Source organism: Scleropages formosus, chromosome 16 (assembly GCF_900964775.1).
Source record: "Scleropages formosus chromosome 16, fSclFor1.1, whole genome shotgun sequence".
In the NCBI taxonomy this organism is placed as follows: domain Eukaryota; kingdom Metazoa; phylum Chordata; class Actinopteri; order Osteoglossiformes; family Osteoglossidae; genus Scleropages; species Scleropages formosus.
Window position 1 is genome coordinate 9,089,135 of NC_041821.1, and position 24,497 is coordinate 9,113,631.

Sequence of the window (24,497 nt, forward strand, 5' to 3'; positions counted from 1 at the left end):
AGTCAAAGCAAGGGGCTGTCGAGAGCATGGGATGCATCTAATAAAGCACAGAGTGTGTATTGTGGCCTCTCTAAAGCCTGCCCCAACATTATATTTGAGAGATACGCAGTATTTTAACATAATTGGACAGTGCAACATCATCCATTTTGTGCAAACAAAAAAAGACACTAAAAGCAAGAAGAAAGACACACTGAACAGTAAAACCCCATCTCAAACATCAACATGGCAAAGACAGCAGACTGGAAAAATACATCGTACACAGAAGTACTATTACAAGAAATATTTTATATCTTGGTTTTTCATATGGCTGAAAATGCTTGAAAGTCACTTTTAGACAGCGTGGATTAAAGGTTCAATAAAGGTTCAGGATATTATGATGGATACAAATTCTGACTTTACCTTTTTAGGTTTCACCTTACGGGTCAAAAATTAACATTCACATTCATTGGTCACTGCTGGCCAATCAGAAACCCCCAGTGTAATTGGAAAAACTGTGATTGATCACATTCTGTGATTTGTGCTTCTGTGATTGATCACAAAATTGCGATCACATTCAAAAAGTTGGACACCAGCACTCAATACCAGATGTTTTACTCATGCCCTTTACCTATGCTGTGCACACTTAATTCTCTGCTTTTACTATGATACACAGCAGGCATCCTGATGTAAGACCCAGCTTCCTGCCTCCAACCCATCCAATTTTTCAGTTACAGAGCTGCTGTCTCTTCGAGATCTAATTCATTCAGGAAAACGGACCTTGCTAAAACATAATGAGCATCGGGGCGATGATGCAGCTAACTGAGTATGAACAACGTCTGATATCTTCCCATCTGAGTTTACAGCTAGCTAATCAGATAGCCCTGTTTCACAGCCTGTTAGTACACTGTGAACAACGTATGCTATGCTTTCCAAACAAACGGCTGTTATGCAAATCCTTGGAGTATGGCTCCTGCTATTGGAGACGGTTTCATATGATTCAGTTTTCTGGCATGTTCTTTTTTTTCTGTGCGACCATTTGTTTTTCTAAGTCATTATGAATGAGCACATCTTCCAGATCGACTACATAATTCTGGCTGAGCAAATAAAGGGAAGGAGTCCCATAATATACTAAGAATAGTAAATGCCATTAATATCTCAGAGTGTTGTGTACATTCCTCACCAGACTGAAACGAGAAAAACAAATTTAATTTTTGGGCACTGCTGTGATTTATCTGTGGCATGGCACATGACTGCTCCTTTTAAGTAACCATAACAACCGCCTCCTCTGTCCCACTTGCTGCATATGGGTGGAGCCAAAAAGAGTGGCAGCAGGAACACCACAGTGGCAACAGCTGGAGGTGAAGGATGGGGGCTTACAGCGTCGACAGCGAGTGGAGCGTGTCGAAGGCTCCCGGGGTCATGCTGGTGATCTGGTTGTCGTAGAGGGACAGCAGGCGGACGGAGCTCAGGCCCGTGAAGCTGCTGTTGCTCACGCAGGTAATTCGATTGCTCCGCAGCATCCTGCACACAGAAGCCACCGTTGTTATTCCCAGTTCTCTACGATAAACTCGGGTCTGCAAGTGGCGCCCGACCGAGGCAGGGGCCGAGGGGTGACGGACAGGGTGTCCCCCCCCGTTTTGTTTTCAAAACATTAATTAAAATCAACTCGCATCTGGGTCCATTTCATAGAGAATCCCCCCATGAGGTCTGGATATTACTTCATGTAATTAAATACGCAGACTTTCTTTAAGTTAACACTTCCGCAGTACTGAAAATGCACACAGATCTGCAAAGCGAAATGGCACATAAATCCAAAGGTCTCAGGATGACAATGTAAGTCTGGCGCTGCAATATCTTTACTATATAGCTACTTTCTACCTTGTTTCTTTTCCCTTCTTGTCCACCTGACAAAACATCTTATTGCTCTTGTGATAAAAACTAATTTTACAGTAGTAATAAAGAGCCCCCTAATTCTCTCCACTGACGCTCAGAGTGCATCTGATTCTTTAAAGGTCAGCTTAATATGGATGGAGAGCTCCTCACTTTTATGAAAACACAGTACAACTAGGAACCTTGTAACTAGATGGAACACAAGCAGGTTCGGCAGGAAGCAATGACGACAGTCAGCCGCTGGTGCTTAATTCTCTACTCACAGCGTTCTAAGTCCATTAAGGCCTTTCAGCATTCGGAAATGGACATTTTCCAGGCGGTTGCCCGTCAGAATGAGCTCGTTGACCCCTGCGGCCCCCTCAAATGTACCTTCCTCGATGTCCGTGATCTTATTGTTGCTCAGGTTTCTTAAAGGCAAAATACAGAAAATAATTCAGGGGTTACAACTGTATTATTACAAATCACAGTACCGAATGAATGAATGCATGGATGAATGAAAAACCAGAAGGGAAACTGTACTTGGCTGAAGCAAAATACATCATCAATACAAAAAATATATATTTAGTTGCAAGACATTATGTAATAAGCAAGTAAATTAATAAATAAACATAAATTAGACACAAGAAAAGGGGGGAGTACAATGCTACATTGTAAACTCACTACCACTGCGTTAAAAGCAATATTATGCTTAATTTTGTTATAATGCTTTGTAGTGCAGATGTACTGGAGGCAGAGAAACATAAGAAAGTCCCAGTTCCCATTTATAGCATTTTGAGGCACTAAAACAAAAAAATGCTTTCCTCTCTTCAGACTATTGAATAGGGAATCTTTTTTTAAAACTACACAATAAGTGCATTTTGTTTTTTGCAATTTTAGGACATAAAAAGCCTCCAAGACAATACAGTCGATCAAGTGTGTTTGCCAGCTGCTTCTTTATTATTTCTCCAAAAAGTCCCCGTCTCCAGAAGTGCATCCTCCGGGATATTACCAGTGAAAACGTTTGGATACGGATGGGCAGCCAAGTCACTTTCTCCAGTCGTTCCGTTGCGATTTCTCTAATAAATGCTTAATGAAACGAGACGTCGGAGGCACGTGTTGATGTGCCGGTGGCGGCCCGCCGTGCAGTTCCGGGAACAGCAAGGGAAGTTACAGGAGATTACCCAAATTGCCTCGGAATTGTTTGCACCAATGGATCCCTGCTGCGGCAGCACAACGGACCAGCTGTGCGGACATGGCGCCGCGGTGCCAGTGAAACCACCACAGCGCAGGGCCAGCAGAGCGGTCCGTCACGTTCACCGCCAAGGCCCAGCGCCTGTCACAGCTCGATGAGCTGATTACACGCTATGCTAAATTGTGTCTTTTGGCTAATAAAGTTGTAAGAATGACAACAACTCGGTGTGGCGTGTGTGTGTGTGTGTGTGTGTGTGTGTGTGTGTGAGACTTAAAGTGGGCATTCACCTTCTGGTTCCTCAAGACAAGGGCCAGAAATGTAGGTGTAGCTAAGAGCCAGTAGTCTACAGCTTAAATATTGGCTTTAGTTACAAGAAGTACTGGTTTATCAATTTGCAGAACATTTTTTTAAAGAAAGCATGTATTTAAAAATTCACATACATCCACACATAGGTTTCGCTTTTGCATTGACTTGTTCAACGTCAACATGGTTTTCACACACACACACCATCTGAAACCGCTTGTCCCCTACAAGGTCACGGAGAGCCGGAGCCTAACCCAGCAACACAGGGCGCAAGGCTGGAGGGGGAGGGGACACACACCCAGGACAGGACGCTAAGCCATCGCAAGGCACCCCAAGCAGGACTCGAACCCCAGACCCACCGGAGAGCAGGACCCAGTCAAACCCACTGCGCCACTGCACCCCTCTCAACATGGTTTTACATTTACTTAACTGATGCTTTTCTCCAATTTATACCAAGGGGTCTTTTTTATTCGGCGCAATTCAGGGTAAGTGCTTAGCTCTAAAGTACTACCGTAGGAGGTGATGTTCCAGTGTTGACCCTTCAGGTGCACAGCAGCACCACCAACCACTATGCAACCTGCTGCCCAAAGTCACATGCTAACAAGAATTATGTCGGCTGTTGTGGAACATGACTCACATTTTTCGGAGCTGGGGCAGTCTCTTGAAGATCCCCGTCGCTTCCAGAACTGTAAACTCATTGTTGTTGAGACGCCTGAGTGAGAAGTGAGATGAAAGGCATTATTCAAAGACCCACACTGACATGATTCTCTGTGTGTCTTATTTGTCCAAATGTGAACTTGGATTAAGAAAGCACAAAAAATAAAGTATCAAAGCAACAATCAATAAGCTTGCAGTACAATTTAGATTACTTGCTGCAAATGATCAGGAGATATTAGTCGTTCTTTATTACCGACAACCACAGTAGCAGTTTCATACAAACCCAGTCAGGCACAAGTCATTTGTACGTTTCCTTCCATTTTAGTCAAACAGTGTAAATTATCTGAAAAAACTATGACCTTTTTGGTGAATAATCAGTGCTATTGTGGGTATACAGAGAACTAACATGCATATATAACCAAGAACCTGTGTGTTACATGTTTTGCTGTTCACACACTGATGATCTATGAGAAGAGGGAAGTTGTTCCCGTATTGGTTTCAGTCTGGGGTATCCCGTGTCCCTCATTCGACACGGCCTGTCCAGGGCTCCCAAATGACTTACAGCTCAGCCGTGTACTGGGGAATATGCTCAGGGAAGCGTGTGAGCTTCTGGTTCGAGCAGTCCACAGTGGTGCCCTCGCAGCGGCACTTTTCCGGGCAAGCCAGGTCCGCGAAGCAGTCGCCGCCCAGTTTGGACCTGTAGTCCTCCGTGCCTGCGGAAGAGCGATGGCGACCGTTACTCGCCAACGTGGACAGGAAGAGGGGGTTCGGGGTGCTCAGAGACAAGTTGGTCTTTAAAACAGGAGGCTCTGGGGGAAAGGAGGGTGGAGGGGGAGAGATGATGTAGTCGAGCGTAAGTGAGACGAGGCACAATAGGTAAGTGGTGGGGACATTCAGGGCCCGGAAGTCAAACAATTCCGCAGCAGAGGAAACTCAGTTGTCGCCATAACGACGACCGGGAATTTGGCTCGAAAGCCTGCGAAGAGGACCGCAGGCTCGAAAAGACAAAAACGGGAGCTCAAATGAAGGAGCCATGGCACGGAGGTGCCCTCTCGACTTGCTTTTGGTCCTTCGGTAGCAGCAATTAAACCCATGGACGTCTTTCCTTCGGTGCCCCATGTGAGCCGCCCTGGATCTCCCAGCGAAATGTTCCCATTGTGTCCAAGAGAAAGGACTGTTACACTAATGACTTCCGCTTGCGTTTCGCTGCCCGGACTTTCGTGCTCTCGTGGGGACCCGACAGTCCGGATCTTTTACTGAAACCACGAGGACGGGCTGTCTCGTGCGCCTTGCCACGCTGTCGAATGCTGCAAGGTGTCCCATGGTGCTTGACAGAACCATGTTTTACTCGTACCTGGCAACCACATGGTTAGATCAAGCACAAAGGAAAACCCTGCTGAATTTCCTCCACTAGGCGAAGGAGGGAGAGAGACAGAGCACAGGAGCAGGACAGGGGGCACAGGGGGCCAGGAACTGGGGGCAAAGGGGCAGGGCCACCAACTGGACAAGGAGTAGCAGTGGCGGGAAAATCGCAGCTTTGGAGTCAAGAGAAGGAAGGATTGCAGTGGTCAGGAGACGGACATTTGTACGCAGCCCCGCTTCTCTAAAACAAACGCCCACCTGAAAGCACGGAAAGCTATTAAAACACACATATGTATCCACGTTGTATTTAATCAGGAGACACATCCACTGAACGCGCCGACGTTTCCCCTTCCTGTACGTCTCACTGGTCTTGGGAGGGTTTTCACATACAGAGAATACGACAGGGTCAAAAGTCAGGGCTCAAAGGTCAGGGGTCAAATGGAACAAACAGAAGTGGTGGGACACTGTTGGCTCTGAGGCAATATTTTACTTACAGCCAAAATGATGGACTCCTGAATGTGCCAAAATGGAAAAAACAAACACATGATTTCAATCTTTATAGAATTCCTCTCGTTTTCGTGTCCAGTGTAAAAAAAAAGCACAAAATTTTCATGGCAGTTTAGTTTTTGCCTCAGAACAGCAGTGAAGTGAACATAGCGAGCGAAGCCTAGATGTATAATAAAGGTAACTGGCTGCTTAGAGAATGATTTAGGGTTTTATGATGTAGTTTTAGGGTAAATTAGTCATTTACCATCTGAAATTCCTGTCCAGAGTCTTGTTTTTATCAGTATGCCTTCTTCGAAACATGCCATCGTGTTAGTATGGACTGTGTATAGCGTTTAGTAGCACTGCAAGATCACACCAAAAACATTCAGAAACTAGAAAGGGTGAAATAGGCTAAAGATTCCAGTATGGGGGTCCTAAAATAAATCACTGTAAACATAAAACATCAGCTGAGAATCATCACTCATGATTATGCAGTAACGCCACGTCTGAGCTGTGTTTACTGAGGTCTTTTAAGCTCAGCACAACTGACAAACACCTTAAATAAAATGTCAATAGAAGGCTTTTCCACATTGTTAATCATTACATCCTTGCTTAGGTAATGCTTTATTTAGCAGGGTATTTTACTGGAGCAATTCAGGGTAAGTACCTTGCTCAAGGGTACAGCGGCAGTGGTGGGTAGCAGGACTCAAACTGGCAACCTTCAGGTTACAAGCCCATGTACTTAACGGCTATGTCACCCACGGCTCAACAGCTACACAATAATTAACCACACATAATTAATTAATGAGACAATGAAATAAATATAGTGTTCCTTCTTTTCTCCCAGGGATGAGATCATCCACACTCTGATATGACATTAAGTGAGCTCAGCCATTGGGAGAAACGCAGTGAACGGGCTGGACATCAGTTCATAAAGAGAGAGAACGCTGTCATAGCCTCAAGCCAGGATGAAAGCTGCATGCAGGGCTCATCACGCGGTGCTCAAATTAGTGTATTTGTGAGCAGCTGTCACACCAGAAACTCATCAGGCCCCCAACCTCATCCCAGGAAGACGGACCATGCTCTCCACCCTCAGTGCCTCGAGCACACTCGACTGGGCTGGGGGATGTGTGTTTGGAGCGGGGTGCGTTGGGGTGCATACTGTGCTTCAGCAACTGTGGGATACAGCTACACCTACCTGGAATGAAATACTGCTCTTTTGCTACACAAGAGAAGAGATACAGAGAGAGAGATGTAGCTGAAGGCTGGTCAGCAGGGGAGAGAAATGCATTCTTACTGTGGAATAAGCTTACAGGAGATCAGAGAAATTAATAATTAACGTTAGCAAGCAACTATTACTGACGATGGTGAAAGTATGAATATCAAATGGAGGATAGTGGTTATAAATACGAGGTTTTAGACTCATACTAAACAACTGAATCCACACTGAAGGAATATGTTCCATAAAGACTGTTCTTTCATGATATTATCTTACATTTGAGTTCTGGAACTGTGATTACTGTTTATAAAGAACCTTACGTTCAGTCCACACGTAGAGAGTAGAATGAGATGAATAAAAGAAGGTAAACACGAAGGGGGTAAGGGGACGGGGAAGGCAGGAGTGTTTTACGGAGTGACTGAGTGGGAAGAGGCCAAGGACAGGGCCAAGTGGGCATTACCTGAGCAGCGGAACTTCTTGCTCTTGATCTGGCCGATGCGCTTGTTGGCAAGACGGCGCGGGCTGGTGCAGCGAGCTCCACTGGTTTCAATCGGGTTGTCCTGCAGGTAGTCTGCCAGCCACTTCAGGTGGCAGTCACAGATGAATGGGTTCTGGGCCAAGTGCCTTGGAGGAGTTGAGAGGTTTTATAACTTTCAGGTGAGTGGAACGTGGATGAAGCGTGAGAACAAGAGGTTGGGGAGCTGGACTGGTAAAACTGATATAGCTTTCCATTTTTGGGGGTAACCTATTACCTGGTCAAACTGGACAGTACTTATATGGGCCATATTGGACCAAGCAGCGGAAGCTAAGGAACCCACCTACATGTCTGGGAATTACTGCAGAAGAGCTGGGAGGACATGACACCTAATTTTCATAACTTAAACTACTTTCCAGCAAATCTACACAAACTTTTCACAGGTATTGTACACGTGTACTCGGAGAAAAAAACAAAATCCTTGACATCAAACATATTCCTTCCTCATTCTAGCCCATAGGGCTGATATGGCTTCTTGCTGACTCAGTATTAAAGCTGCTTCAGAAAAAAGCCTAGGGCAACGGTGTTTATGGAGCCTTCGGAAAAACTGAAAATGGAGAACAAAACATCAAATATTACATACAGGGTTTGGATAGCTCGGAGTGACGCAAACGTCCCTTTGGCAATAGTCTGCAGCTTGTTGTCGTACAACGAGAGCAGATTCAGGTTGTGCAGATCTTGAAATGCGTCCACACGTAGACAATTTATCTTGTTGGCATTAAGAAGCCTGATGGGGCAAAAACAAAATAATTAAAAATACAGGTAATTAGAGTTTGTGCATGCTAAAAGGAAAAGTCAACATTCATCCCCACTGAGCCTGTAGGTGATTAAGAATGGCTTTGATAAATATGTAATCCTCTACACACTATAGAATATTCTGAACAAACACGGCCTCCATTCAATACATTATGTTAATTGATTCCAACAGCAGCGCACATTTAATTTCACACAAGGCCAAGATTTGAAACTTTTGAGCTTTTGAGAGACGCACTAATATTTACCAGAGCATTCCATGGTTACACTCCATTATCATAGCATGGTCTGGAAGATACATCTTATGATCTGGATGAATCTCAGTACATCATACTGCAATTAATGTGTTTATTTTACTGTCTTAAACTCCCTCTAGCCTGCCACCTTCATCAAATTGTTTACAATACTGATAGTATGGGAATTTTATGTGAAAGATGGGGCCCAGGGAGACCGGATGTGCCCTGCGGACGGCGTCATGAATCAGACACTTCCTCAGGAATGCTGGATTAGCGTCAGCGGCTAACACTTGTGGTTGCCATAATGCCCCCATTCCCTCCAAGACACACATCGGTGGCATTCCTCAAACACACTACAGCACTCCAGATGACCGTCTCCTGCTCCCTGCCCCAGCCACCCGAAAAAAGCAAAACAAAACAAAAAAAGACATTTTTAAACTGGAAAAACACATCAGAAACTCTGAGGGAAAGTCCCGCTTTTTTGGGCCCTCAAATGCGCACTTTGAAATTCCGAGCCACTGGAATACAAACATGCCAGATTCGACATTTCCCAACCCCATACTTGAGTTTCTGTGGGCATGTCGAGATCTTAGCTAATGCGTTGAGTGGCGCACCTGTGCAAATTCGTACACGGTTTGTCAGCATGCAGGGATTAAACTCTGCTTCCTTTCCTGTCATTAGTCACATTTGCAAATGGGCTCTTCCTCCATTGAAAGATTTAAAACCCTACAGAGGCATCATACAAAGAGCTCATTAATATTTTAACAAATGGCGTCCTGCTCTCCTTTGGATCGGCGCTTGGCGAATCATTTAGGGCAGCCTAACGGGGGCGCTAAAGCCCGTCCCTATCTTCCACCCCTCCGCTCCGATCCAACCCCCCATCCAGGAACATGAGATGCCTCTCCAAATCCGTGCTCTATAAAACCTACCGTTAAATGCCTGTAATCTTCCAGATAACCCCTCGGCAGACCCCCCCACCCCTGCCCCACTCTCAACCTTTAAATTATTTTCTACAGTTGGCGGGCCTGCAGAACTCCTCGCCAGCAATTCAAAGGTAATCTCTCATAAAATGACAGCGGTGTTTAGTAGGAAGCGCCGCGCTTGCGGTTTGGACTTTAGTCATGTGTGGCATCGTGGCCCGACGAACATATTCCACAGCGGCTGACTGTGTCCCGCACCCTCCACCTCCGCCCCCGCTCTCCAAACCCCCCTCCTGGGCCACTCGGGCCAGAGACCACCAGATATGACAGCTTCATCTTCCCCGGAGAACAGCTGGTTGGGCTGCCCGCTAAGCGTTCCTATGGTGGGATTCCTGCAGCCAGCCCGCCTGCTAAACGAACTTCCCAGACAAGGCAGTAAGAGGAGAAGCAAACACTCATGCAGTGTGTCTGCTAGGATGCTGGGTATCGAAATAGGAGCAAAATACCAACAAACAGCTTCTAACAACAACATTTCTGAGCAAAACGGAAATTGACAGAAGTGCCGTCCCTTGAGCAAAAATATTACAATTTCGTCTGCACACCACTAGACTACGAGCATTGAAATTGTATGCAGCCAGAGAGAGAATAACATAACACTCGCAGTGTATTTTTTTTAGATTTTGTCTCTTTTTCTGGTGATGTGGTGTAAAAGCCAGTCATATGCTGGTGCATCCTATAAATCATTCCAAAGCACATCAAAGCATATGAAAGCAAACAAATCTCTTCTGGCTTTTTCATTGGTGAAAATATGGAAAATCAGTGTAGTTCTTACATCCACCGTATTGGAAAAGTTCGAAAAAAATATTTGCATGGATTTATTTCCCTTCTCACATACAGAATGCAACTCATTCTACTCACAGCAACTGCAGAGCGAAGAGGCCCTCAAACAGTCCTTTCGGGAGTTCTGTGATTTTGTTTCCATACAGCACTCTGAAGCAAAAATCAACAGAATTAATTAACTGTCTCATAAGCAAAAAATAAACAAACATAATGTCTTCTGCCAACTGCACACAACAGAAGTATTTTAGCATCTACATGCACAGAGCAATTACTATAAGAATATATGTATGTACAATTTATATATGCACACGACATATACATTTCTCATATTGTACAGTGCAGCATCTGTTGCTCTCTGTTTGTCTTTATATGTTTATATGCTTCAAATAGCTATAAACTGACTTAAAAGGCTTTTTTTTTTATATCTACAATGCCTATGTCTCAACATGTAATCATCTTTGTTCTTGAACTATATGCATCATTTGAGGTTGTCCATATAAATATGCAGTCGGATTGCTGCTTGAAACTCAGAGCGACTTCCTTGACTGTGTTCCTGGGAGACTGAGCAGAAGGAAATGCCAGCAGAGAGTCCACTTCCCTTTGCATCCTTGCTTCATTAAGATCCACTCACCAAGGGGTCCCCGAGAAAACAACGGGTAAGTGATTGCCAGAAAGCGGCACTTAAAAAACGCCCTGGGTAAACACGGCAAGGCCGCCGATATGAAAACCATGTGTCCAGTGGCAGGCTGCAAGGCAGGGTACTCTCTCCCCATGCTGGGCACCACCGCACTGTGGGTCAGGGGGAATAACCCCGGTCTGTCTCTTTAAAGCACCCCAAGAGGTGATGTAAGATCCAGGTGAAAGAAAGACCTTGTGGGTCTGGCCTCACTGGAATGAAAGGAGTTCCGCAAATGGGAGAAATGACCTGGGCCAAACCTGTTCCAGACAGACCGGAGCGCTCAGTCGGTATTCAGACCACACAGGGGCCTTATCTTACTTAATACTAGAATAACTACTCTTTAAGGCATATGGGCAAATATATTAAAAGCCAGGATGTACAGTTAACAGAGATCTCACTACCTCTTGCATAGAATGGTGATGCCAAGTTTGTCAAAGTGATCAATAATAAGAAAAGGAGATGTATTTCATACATGGCGTTACATACCAAACGCCTGCATCTGACTGACTCCACATTTACGAATAAGAAGATAACATTCAGAACGATAACATACATATTTCACGGGCAGAAAATAAAACAGGGTTAAGTTACTCCCTTACAGGCATTAAGGCAAACGTTTTTTTCATAATCAAAACAACTTACAGTGAGTTGAGAGAGCGCAGGCCCTGGAAAGCGTCGGGTGCAAGTTCAGAAATCTGGTTGTTACTCAGATCTCTGCAACGGCACAGAAGGAAGGAGGCTTTACCGGACAGGTATTGAGACACACCGAGCCGCCCTTCCTCCCCACCGGTTTCGAACGCCTCTGGCAAGGACCAGAGGAAACATGGAGGAACAAGCAGCAGGAGGTGAAAATGCGAAGTACTTCTTTATATTCAGTCCGGTTCATCCCGAATGGCTCAGAGATATCAAACACTGCTGGTCCTGTACGATGAGGGACGCGTAAGGGATATGTCCTCGCAAAACCCAACAGGCCCATTCACTAAATAAAACAAGATTTCCTTTCAAATAAGCAGTATTCCAGATGGACCGCCGCAAAACATCATCTTCCAGGGCTGCATTCATGATTCTGCTCTGTCAGAGAAAATTTAATAACCTAACACTAGACATTTTCAGGCTTATAAGAGAAATCTGGAAGACAGAAGACCTTCTATGGTTTACCGAAAATAAGAGGACCAACTAGCACGTTTTAAATACCTGGTCGTTCTCTTAATGACAATGCTACGGTCAAGTTCTGTTCGATGACTGCTTATTTTTCGCATGTACACTTGAGGGTCAATAAAAGTGCTTCCCGAAAGCAGTAGTGTGTTATCAGAGGGTAAGGCATCCCCCTGTCGGCCTTTCTGTACTTACATCCTTCTCAGCTTCTTGTATGGGGAAAAGGCACCGGGAGGAATGACCCTGATTGCATTCTGCTCCAAGCGGCTGTAGAAAACAAATACATACATATATTACCAAAGAAAATGTTTTGTTGGTTCAGGCAGCAGTACATGATATTCAGATGAACTGTACAGACACATAGAGTCAGGCCTCAAGTGATGCAACATAGTCAAAAAATATATCTACTCTTAACAATGGCTAAAATAACTAACTGATGGAATGGCGTTCCACGCAGCACACCTTGCTTCCCACCTAAGCTGCTTGTATGTTATATGAACCACCACAACCGACATTAGGTCAAGCAGCTATTAACAATGAATGAATTAAATAATAGCATACCTAATATAATATACTGTTATAATGTACTATTAATAACCTACTATTTTATAATGTAGACACAATACGTATATTCTGTTTATACATTTTACAGCTTTACAGCTCTTGAATTTTGTTGTTCTGTAGCCTGTGTTGTGCTCAGTGTACTTTCTGCTGTAGATCTAACAAAACTGTACACCTGTCTGCTGATTTAAAGGTGTTACAGCTTTTATATGAGTTTAGCTATACGTACAGAGAACCCTCAAGGTCGATGTGCGAGAGACAGCAGAGTATCACCCACCATCTATGATGAATTATGGCACAGTGTCTTTTCAGAAAGAGTTCCATTAACAAAGGCCATTACTTTAAAATCCATTGAAAAAGGGACTTGATCACTTCGAAACCATCAAGGCGAGCGATTAAAGGTTGACACAAGGACTTTCTTCATTTTGGTGACTTTGGCATATTGTTTCCAGTTCACTTTTTTGAGAAAACAAACCCTAAGAGGAATTTTGGACAATGCGGCCAATGTCAACAAAGCTGTTTATTTTCAAAGGCAGATGCACGATGCTCATTTCCTTTATTTCCTGCTGTCTGATGCTGTAGTTAATCTGCTTCGGGATCAGCCTAGCTCCATGCTGCAAGTCGGAGGCTACTGTTCCGTGAAGAATCTAATTATGACAATTCTGGCATTGCAACACCAGACTAAACAAACATCTTACATTAAATATCCATGACCTCCAACAAGTCACAATGCCTTCAAGTTCTTTCTAAGACATATGGTATTGGATATATTTTCCCTGGAAAAACAATGCCCCCTTTCTGACTTTTAAAGAAGAGACTAATGTGAAAATTATTGCACTCAGATTCATTATGATATACTTTCCCACCATTTGCTTAAGCAAAATCAGAGTTTTTATAAGTTAAATTTAAGAAAAAAAAACTCAACTGAAAAGAATCATGCAGTTAATGTGCCTTTAAAATATTCCATGGAGAGGTCCATAGTTCAAACAATTTTTTTTTTTGTTTTAAATCTTCAGATGGAACCCACAAATATCAAAGCACTTGAGGCTTTATATATACAAATTTAACAAAACTGTATATAATAATTGCTAATCAGGTTTAGTTGAGATGTTGAATATATTTAACTTTCAAACTGAGGTTTTGGATCGGCTTCAAGTAATGTATTTGCCTGCACATGCCTAATCAAGAAGGGAAGGACTCGGCTGTTTCCACTTCAGCCTAATGTCTCCATTTGGCCCAGTGCTCTGTACAACCTAATGCCAGTGTGCCAGAGCAGGTCTCTGCTCTGGTTGTGGGATGACGTGGCCAGGAGCTACTGACAGAGCGTGGCCAGACATGAGTAAAAGAAGGCAGAAGGCGTAAGGTTGCACAGACAGCGGGTTTGCCATCAGATACCTGTGGGCAGTGCCCTTCCAGCAATACGAGCTGTGATCAATGCATCCACGTACAGATATACAATCGATGCACCCGAGTGCAGATGCTCTCAGTAAGTGGAGGTGGAAGTGGCTGGTGGGAGCTCAGTACTGGCAGGAATGTGAGCAAAGTGTGTGCCTGAAACACCCAAGCAGTAGCACATCAGTGCAACATCTGGCCTCTGACTTTAGTTGCCCCCTCTACATCCCAGGACGGCTACTGGTTCAGTGGTTCAGAAGACCCAGCTCAGTGCTGCTTTGAATGCCACCACTCATGATCTCGAGTTGACATTGTCTCTCGACAAGTTTAGCTATAAATCGATGACTCTGGCTGACCAAACAAATTCAGAATGACTGAGTGTATAAATCTCGCAGTTAATAAATGCATCAATGCATTGGGAAAAAAAAAAAAAAAAAAAAAACTATGAACTTGTTGCCAGATTAGAAAACCTCATCACTTGTGCCAATGATGAGATTCAGGCAGGAAAATGCAATCGGTGAACAGTATGTGCTATCAGCTCCAACAGCTGACATCTATTGTCTGTCATACCTTCCTGAAGTCAAGAACATCGCTCATAAAACCATGACGCAGGGTGAATTCGTTAATCCTACATTCTCTGAAAGCTGTATCTGAACACATAATACAGAGCTAGCAGAGCTAACAGAACAAATTCGCTGGGATAAAAATCTATCTGCAGAGGTTCATAAAGGAGCCTCAGTGATAAAGACGTTCCCGAGCAGTTTTCAGCGGTACAACTTAAATAGTGGAGCAGCTCTTCTACTACAGGATCAACTGGACTGTGGAAACAATACAAAATATATATGGCACATGGTACACACACTTTCAGAACTGCTTGTCCCATATGGGGTTGCGGAGCCTACCCAGCAACACAGGGCATAAGGCCAGAGGGGGAGGGGACACACCCAGGACAGGACACCAGTCCATCACAAGGCACCCCAAGCAGGACTCGAACCCCAGACCCACTGGAGAGCAGGACCAGGTCCAACCCACTGCACCATCGCACCCCCATAGCACATGGTGTTTAAAAAAAAATACTGCAGGATGTTCTTTAGAAAAGAAGGAATCTATGTTAAGATAATGTATATTAAACTGTATTAAAACTAAACACACTAGACACATCTGCTTCAATATTAGTGTAAAATCCAAGACAAAACACAAGTGCAGGGAAAAAAAAAAATCCTCACTCAGATCTGAGATATCTGAATGTTATTGCACAGCAAAGCATCACTTGCAAAGATGGGAAGTTTGCATATGACTGAGCACAGTTTCACAAAAGTGTCATTTCGAAATTGTTCATATACTTGCCTTAAGATTAAAAGGTTGCAAATTTCAATCAAACCTACTGCCATAATACCCTTGAGCAAAGTACTAACGCTAAAATTCCTCAAGTAAAAAAAAAAAAAACTATATAATAGTAGGTAGCTCAACACTGTAAGGTGTTTTGGAGAAAAGTGTCAGTTAAATCAGAAAATATATTTTAATCTACGTGCATGAAAATCTTTCAGATGTGAGGCCCCGGGAGTTTCCAAAAACCATTTGCATTTTTTTATTGTGTAAAAAAAGGGTCAGAGTAACCTCTTTGAAATAATTGTTTAATTTAACCACCAAAGGAACTTTGGAAGGGCATAAAAATCAATATTCAGCTCTTTGTGGTGACCAGCAAAAACTAATCAGAAAAAATGAAATATCAATCTGTCATGTGATTGCCTTAGTCATATAGTGTAAATGTATGACTAATAAAACACAAGTTAAAAAATATATAACGATATAACAGGACACAGGACTGTTACCTTAAACATCTCCTTACGCTAGGCTTATGAGAAATAATCTCATCTTCAAAAATTCACCTTCACTTCTGAAGCAAATCTTCACATACTGCAATAGGTGCATCAGTATGTGCATCACTAAGCATTTTCATTTCACAGTGATCAAGTTTTACAACTTCCACAAATGCAGTAACTTTAAATAATATGGCCTTAGAAATTCTATAATTTTGAGACCTCGATGAATATATTTTATGCTGCCTAGCATGTAAAGCACATTGTTAATGTAACAAGTATTTCAAGAAAGAGTATAAAAATTGTGCTTTCAAAAGTTCCTAGCTGGGTTAACAATTCTACTGCAGATCAACACTGCAGTACATGTTTTTCACATTGTCAAGATGTTTAAGGAGCTGAAGATACAGACACAAGGCAAAAACATATGCAGCAAAATAAAAAAGATCTGGCATGACCAAAAAAAAGGAAAAATTTTATATTATTCCTCTTACATTTAATCTCATATATTATGATCATGATTCCATTATTAATAATTGTCTGAACGAACAAAGATAATGAAAGAAATGTGTAGTGGAAAATAAGGATTTGCAGTATGAGGGACCAAAAGCTACTGTGAAATTTAATGGCTGTCGTAAAAAGCAAAGTGAAAAATTTATTCTGAAACACAGATTTAGTGTTTCTCCATTTTTAAACAGAATCAAGCTTTTTTTTAAGATGGCCTTTTAAAGATTGAGAAACACAAGGTTTTTGTTCAAGCACTGTGGGAAAATTGAATAGCTCTATGTGCCCTTGTTCGGTTGACATTGTCATAAATTGCAAAGCAGCAGTGATGCCCAGCAAACAAAATGAGAAAAGAAAGTAGGACGCACCACAGGAAAATCTCCAGGAACCCACAGGGTGTCACAGTCATGAACAATTCTGTTCATTTTCTCAGTCCAGCAGTATGTCCGCACCAGCAACTTAACCATTTACTACACTGAGCAATACGATCATACAAAAACTAATGGACAGCGATGTGCTGTAATGTAATTATAGTGCATTTAATCATTTCAGATGTCTTTTAATAAGATGGGTTATAAATGGGCACCACTTTGACCATTGCTATTATTCTTCATTGAGCTCGCTCATGTCTTTGCCTAAGGCACCTTACAAAGCCAGGTTTGTACACTACCTGATCACCAATGATTCATACAGCAGGGGGATTCTTACTGTATGAGCTCATGCAAGTACCCTGATCAAGAGTACAAAATTAGGAGTGAGGATTTGAACCCAGGAACCTCAGGGTATAAGGTGACAGCCTCATCGCTATACTACCTACTAAGTTACAGTGCTCCTGCAAGTATCTGACACCCAGTAACCTCAAGAAACAAACAAAACACAGTTATGCATTACGCTCGTATCTGTGTAATATGAAACCAATATTAAAACCGATTAGTTTTTAAAAGGTGCTGTTGCCAAAAATACTCGGTCAGGTAAGATGAAAAAAAGCATGCACTTCTGATAAGTCTTCAGTCTGAGGAAGTGCGTAATAAAATACATACATCAATGGTAACTGAGTCATGCACAAGTCCAGCAGAGATGGCAGTTTCGATGTACGAGTAAAGCAATGAAAATGCAGTGGGAAGGGTGACAAGTGACACTCACATCTCGGTTATAGTCTCCGGAAGGCTGGTGGGGATCTCCGCCAGTCCTTTCCCGCGGCAGTCCACAATGTTATTGCTGCAGGTGCAGGAGTCGGGACACTGCAGGACGCTGCAGGACGAGGAGGACTGGTGACCTGCGGAGAACGGCACGGGACACGCTCAACTCGGCACGCTGATGTCGCTCCTCAGCGGGTCAGATCCGGTGGCTTCGGTATAACTACAAATGCAAGGTCCCTTATACGACAGGCAACCCTGTACATGTTTTTCCAAAACAAACTCGTCCCGTTCTTGGCTACAGCATGTCTTCTGGGAGCAGTTATTATCTGGAACTGCAGTCAATAGGCAAGTGTCAAACTACTTCATGAAGATTGATCTTCAAGTCTTCGGTCGCAAGCAATAGCCAAATGATGGATGCATCTAGCGCTCTCACCTGTACACACAAACTCCTTCTTTTGCACCTCAGCCACATTGTGGCCCCTCATGTGCGGGGGTCCCATGCACTGCGTGTAGAGCCCAAGCCGGGGTCTCTGCCGCAGCCAGTCGGACAGCCAGGCCACGTTGCAGTCGCAGTAGAGGTTGTTGGAGTGCAGGCGGCTGAACGGGAGGGGAAAGCAGTCAATACATGCAAATGAACGCGTCGGTGACGGGCCGCCGGCGGCTGGCAGCAGGGTGGGGGAATGGCAACTGACAATGGCTGGCGGGGCCTGGAGGGGACGGCAGAAAGATGAGCCACTAATGAGGAATCAATGTTTTAATCTTTTCTATAAATTCCACTACGCCTGTCATGGCCGTGTACACTTTAGTTAACAGCCCTGCAACATCAGGCTTTCAGTTAGAAATTAATTAAAAAATGGAGCTGCGAGTCACAAAATCGATTGCGCCAGCCTTTGCCCCCGTGAAATTGCTAATTCAGAGATGAAGCGAATGTTATAAATACACTAGTATGTCTTAGACATACAGAGATTTGGTTTACTAAATCGGGGGATTTGGCTCGTTTTGTCAAATTTGTATTTCGATGTCCAGGAATTCTATGCACCTTTTGAAGTGTCGCTTAAATCCCTTTAATGGGCCACATACAATTCCTCCGGAACAAGAGCAGAAATGCGATGTACAAAAAGCCATTCAGCCACTTTATAGCTACCTCCTCTGGCTTTCTGTTTAATCACAGGAAATGGATTAGCTTTTTTGTCCATTGAGACCAATAACCGACGCAATCCCCTGAACACTAAAGAAGCAGAAACAGTTTGCTAATGTCTTTGTGTTACCAGTGACCTTCTCAACATCATGGCTCCACTCCAAGCAGCAAGAAGCCACTTTTTCCCATTAATAAAAAAATCCCAGAAATGAACTGAATAAATTACAAATATGTCTTTAGACCTTTTTCCTGCTTGACAGAGGAAATGCAACAGTACAAATGGAACTCTTTGTCTGATTTTCTTCAAGTCAGAGTAATGTCATTCTGAAACCCTTTCAGTCCAGTCCTAACCCAATCACTGTAATGGCTATTAAATCACGGGATCTGGTCCAGAATGCTAATTTTACATCAGGGAGATTAGGCCGCTTCAAGATCGGAAAAGGTAATCTCTAATTACACAAATCCATCATTGCACATAAATATACATACATGACACATATAAATGTAAACTGCATAGGATCATGAATATTTATTCAGCTGTCATTAAGTCCAACGAAGACGGTCGGCATGCTGCGGTCTCACAAATAATTACTTTACAGCTATAGCTAATTCCCAGTGGAGGGAAATTTGGCCCATGGTGTGCTTTGATTACCACATTTACTGTTTTGCCCAGAAGAAGCCAATCGGACACAGTGCTGGAAAAGGAAGCCCTATTACACTCACAATGTCCTGAGCTTGGGCATGTGGTTGAAGCTGGCCACGGACAGCCGGGTAATGTTGTTGTTGTTAAGCGTGCTGTGAAATGAGAGGGAGAAAATAATGTTATTACACCAAAGACATCTTGCTCAACAAAATGTCTTTTTTTCCTCAAAAAGGAAGGTTACAAGAGGCATGCCTTACCCAGCTGGCTGCAAATAAAATAGCTACCCTGTAGTTTTATTTCCGTCTTTATTTCAAATTCATCAGGTCCATCCTGTGAGCTATGGCACGTGACAGAAATTACTCTTGCCATCAGCAAGATGGTTAATGTCATTAAAGCTGTCTCAAATTGTATACTGCTGAAGGGCACAGGAAAGCAAACAGAGACATGGGATCCAGGAGTCTTGGGAAATGTCTTACAAAAAAGGGAAAAGATCAGAAAAAGTCAAGTATGTAAGTCTTTCAAAAAAGGGTGCGGACTAGGTGCTGGTACATGCCACAGCTCACAGTGGCGCAGGTATAGCGCTGGTGCCTCATTTCTCCTGGTCTGTGCTTTCAGACCTGCGTTCAAATTTGCCTTTGTTTAGAGATTTCTTGGCTTTCCTCTCACAGCTCAAATATATGTACTGAAGAAGGCAATGGTATACCACTTCCATACCCTCTTTTACATTGAAAAACATCAGTCGTCATCATGAGTCAAATTAGATTTAGAAGCATTTACCCTTCCAGATGTAGTCTGATGGGTACGACACAATGTCTAAGAAAAAAGGGCATGGCATAGGTACACTTGAGTAGGCATGAGACATAGTCTAAAAAGGGCAGGGTTTAAGTGCAGCTGAGTAGGTGTAAGACATGTCTTAAAAAGGTCAATTTTAGTGAATCCATCGGCACAGCTGGGTAGATCCAACACGTTTTTCTTCTACAAAAAATAAGATGTATTTGTAGGTTCTGTAAGAGTAACTAACAGCAACCTAAAAGCAGAGTCAAGTAAGTCTTGCAAAAGAGCAAGAATGAAATGATGCAGCTGTGACATATAGTTGCTGTGCTGCTGGTAAGTAATTTAGCTTCGTAACCAGTGCACCAGTTCATTCATTTCTGAGTCCTCAAGCTGGACTGCTCTGGACTGGACTGGCAAAGCGAGTGTGTCCTTTGGTTCAATAAGTACTGCAGTGCTGCAGAGACACTCTTTATGTTCTGATAAAGCCCTACAGGGTAATTAGTGCTCTGCCATAAAGCAGTCTTTTGCAGCTTTCCCCAAATAAAAGAGCCATTCCGATGTGCCGCTAAGTTTACTGAGCCTCCAAACCTCCCTCCCTCGATTTGGGAGAAAAAAAAAAATCCTATCTTTAAAAATGGATTTACTGCAAATGCAATATTAATAGAAAGGAACGACTTCATCCCATATGTAAGGTTCTGAGAAATTACCACTTAATCTCTCAGCAGCAAATTTGACACACGCTTTTCCTGTGTGCCTGGCATAAAGATGCAATGCTAGGAGGGACACAGATATGTAATCCACTTAAAAGGAACAAAACGCTCATTTCCACACTGTTTTATGATAATCTTATTATGCCCTTCAACTTTGCGCTGCACATTCATTTCTGATTTCATGTCACATTAGAGCAACGTATTGCGTGTGACAGGCTGTCATGAGGAACAGATGAATCCGGGTGCATCTGAATGAACGGAGCAAACAGAGCTGGACTGTAGCAGGAAGATTTCACAAGTCAGTAGTTTGATCAAGAGGAAAAAACAACACATAACAAATCCAGTCAACTGAAAATGCTTGTTTTTCCTGAACACAATCATGAATTTATGAAGGACATACTGCATCTGCCTAAATTCTGCTTTTTTTTTCTGTTCAGTAGTCCAAAAGATGAATGACACTCCATGCTTCTAAATACTTTTTCTATAATTAAATAAAAAATTCCCTTATAAAACTAAAGGCGCAACGGACAGAGAGAGAAACAGAGGCCGGGAGAGAGAAGAGCACAACTGGAGAAATACAGGCAGAGTGCATCCGTCCAGTTGCAGCGAAACAAATACGCATTCAAGTGGACAAACACTCAGGGTGATGTAGACATACAAAGCGGTCGTGAGTATTTGTCGTCCCCCCCCCCCCCCCCCCACATGTCCCTGATGAACTAAACCCTCCATGTGGTCCGAATGCGGCGGAGCGGCGGCGGTACTCACAGCACTTCCAGGTCGCGCAGAGCCCGAAATGCTCCATCCTCGATGCAGCTGATCTGGTTGTAATCCAGCTGCCTGTTAAACACACGAAGGGGGAAGGAGGGAAGAGCAAAGGGATAAGATCGGGCGGCTGTATCCGCGGCGATGCTTCCTGGAGGCTTCCCGTCACCGTGGGGACCACGCGGGGCTGGATGCAGCTCGCAGATTTACGCCTGTGGTGTTGCCGGCTCCTTCCCTCGCTGTCACACAGCATCGCGGCCCTTAATGCCTCCAATGAGATCTCTGTCCCCCCCCCCTGCCACCCCCATCCCTCCACCTCCCTCCCAACCCCGCCCCGACACAGCCGGCAGCCGCGCGGGTTCCATCCTCGCACGGAAAGGAGCTCCACTACATAATAACTTGCACCTTATATTAAATGCCAAAGGAGCGCAATTTCATTACATCAAGGAAAGCGATCCATTTAAAGCTCTCGGCGTCATCGCGCTGAAACAATTTCATTAAGGTAAAGGACTGTAAATCACTTAATGTCACACGCATCCCCTCGGTGACCTGGCAGAATCCATTTATCAGAGGAAAGGAGCTGCATGCTAATTCTCCCATCCTCGGCACGGCCAAAGCAGCCCCTCCGATTTCTCTTTGACTCCTGAAAGTCTTCACGGACATTACTTGTAATTATCTCATGGATTGTCTGCAAAATTAATACAACAATGTCTATGGGTGATTTTTTCAACACTGTATTTCAATAACACAACAAGACACCTTTATCAAGGCCACCAGTACCTGACTTCTGATGAACTCAATATGAATATGTGATTGCTGAAGGAATTATGTGCTCTTTAAGACTGTTTTTTTCTCCCTTAAAGTGCTGCTTGCAAGCTTTTCCTAAATTTATAAAACTGTAAAAACACATAAATGCATCCACGGTATGCAATCTGAACAATAGCAAAGAGCTCAAATTTATATACTGCTGCTACAAAAATTGATTCTGTTGCTATTTCATTCATTAATCAGTCATACATTTTTTTGGCATTAAGATTCATGTAATTCCAGGCCAAGAATCAGTTTTTCCATCAGAATAAAGTTGAAATTAATAAGTAACAGCAGTTCGACCAGTTTAATAGTCCATGTACCATATTACAGATGTATGATAAATACCAGAATTTTTTTTTTTTTTTTGCAATCATAAATCCAGAGCACAACATATTCAAATATGTGAAAGACTGTAACAGCTACTAATAATCTGCAGCCAGGACATGTGGCAAGGCATTACATCAGGCTATGTGCTATAAACTTTAAATTACAAAATACAATATATGAACACTGGCCAGGTGCAATGATATCACATGCTGGAGTTATGCCATGAGCATAATATTACACCAAAGGGGAAATGCATTCACAACGTAAACTTTTTGAAAAGTGTGATATACGGTGAGAAAAAAAAAAAAAAATCCATCAACAAATACCTTTTTTAAGCATAGGCTGAATAGACTGTGTTCAGTAGTAATCTACAAATGCTTTTATAACTCTTTTATTTAATTTCCATCGTAGCGGCCCAAGGAATACAACACATCACGCTCTCAAACATCCACACCCGTCGTGAAAATGGCATCTTTTAGATTTAATGTACCTTAGTTGTTCAGATGGAAGTCAAAAATTTATCTGCTACTGCAGCACAAGTCAGCAGAACGTGCCTAATGTCCAACACTTAAAAGTGCAATTCAAAAGATTAACTTCTGGAATAATTTAGATAATTGCCTCTTTATTTTCCTGTCATAAAACACATCCACTCTAGGCTTTGCTTAACCACCCAATCAATTTATCAGGGCCCTAAAAGTACAACAATAGGACAAACCATTCCCCTGACGCAACACAAAAGAGAAATTGTTTAATGTCAAATTGGAAAAGGAAAAAAAAAATCTTTTAATACCACCTAATTTGCTTAATGCAGTCTGCGGCTTAATTTAGAGAAGCACTAATAGACGTTTTTGTCCATATCTCATTACCCTCTGCTGTCAATGTATAAATCACTGCCGTCTCCCATGTCTTAAATCATCAGCTAGCTGTACTTAAGGGATCCGGCACTTTCAGGGACTCTGGGACATGCCTGTGTGACATTAAATAGGGACTCCTTCCCGCACGTCCAATGTGCAGAGTGCAGACGGCTCCCTCTCGCACGCTGCCCCGGCACAACGCGCGGGCCGTGAGCCGCCGCTCTAACATCAGGTGTTTTGTGTGCTGAAAACGTTTAAGAGGATTACAAGGCTCACGTCTTCCTTTTCATGTCAGTCACCGCCTCTCCTCGCGATAAGCCCCCGTGTCGCGGCGACGGTGCTGCACGGATAGGCCGGCTGCGGAGCACTGTACGGTCTCATTTATAATCCGCTCTCGGGGCGTCCCTCCCCCAAGGAGCGGGAAAGCTGATCTGATGCAAATCACAGCCGAAATTCAGTTTTAAGAAGCACATTAGGGTATGACGGTGATAACTCTGGGCTTAAAACCTGCGCTAATACTGTATATTACAGTATACCTGCTAAAATGTCAGGGCTACTTTGATATACAGCTCTGTGTGTGTGTGTGTGTGTGTGTGTGTGTGTGTGTGTGTGTGTGTGTGTTTGTGCATTTGTACATGCTATTCTTTCTGTATACAGCTTCTATAGCACAACATGTTGTGCTATAAAATGACATTCAAATTAAAATTTTCATGGATCATTCTATAACGAGAATCAAACTACATATTTTTAGGCACTCTTTTTAACACTTCGGGACTCTTTAACACCAACTGTAAAGAAAAATGCATGAGAACAACTCATAAGAAAAAAACTGTCCAAAGGAGAGACAGCCCTATATGTACATCGATAATACGTTTGAATGA

General features: G+C 43.2%; 1 protein-coding gene across 4 annotated transcripts in view; it reads right to left on the reverse strand.

Moving 5' to 3' along the window:
• Positions 1 to 24,497, reverse strand: part of slit2 (slit homolog 2 (Drosophila)) — a 120,639-nt gene that overhangs the window by 22,389 nt on the left and 73,753 nt on the right. For all 4 annotated transcript variants that reach the window (XM_029258973.1, XM_029258974.1, XM_029258976.1 and 1 more), the window contains exons 6-18: positions 21,629 to 21,700; positions 19,460 to 19,531; positions 18,032 to 18,195; positions 17,603 to 17,735; positions 12,381 to 12,452; positions 11,673 to 11,744; positions 10,430 to 10,501; positions 8,186 to 8,329; positions 7,528 to 7,691; positions 4,563 to 4,713; positions 3,981 to 4,055; positions 2,133 to 2,276; positions 1,357 to 1,500 (exon numbers count right to left, since the gene is read on the reverse strand). In XM_029258973.1, coding sequence (XP_029114806.1) covers positions 1,357 to 1,500; positions 2,133 to 2,276; positions 3,981 to 4,055; positions 4,563 to 4,713; positions 7,528 to 7,691; positions 8,186 to 8,329; positions 10,430 to 10,501; positions 11,673 to 11,744; positions 12,381 to 12,452; positions 17,603 to 17,735; positions 18,032 to 18,195; positions 19,460 to 19,531; positions 21,629 to 21,700 — 1,479 coding nt within the window. The remainder of the gene's footprint in view (positions 1 to 1,356; positions 1,501 to 2,132; positions 2,277 to 3,980; positions 4,056 to 4,562; positions 4,714 to 7,527; positions 7,692 to 8,185; positions 8,330 to 10,429; positions 10,502 to 11,672; positions 11,745 to 12,380; positions 12,453 to 17,602; positions 17,736 to 18,031; positions 18,196 to 19,459; positions 19,532 to 21,628; positions 21,701 to 24,497) is intronic.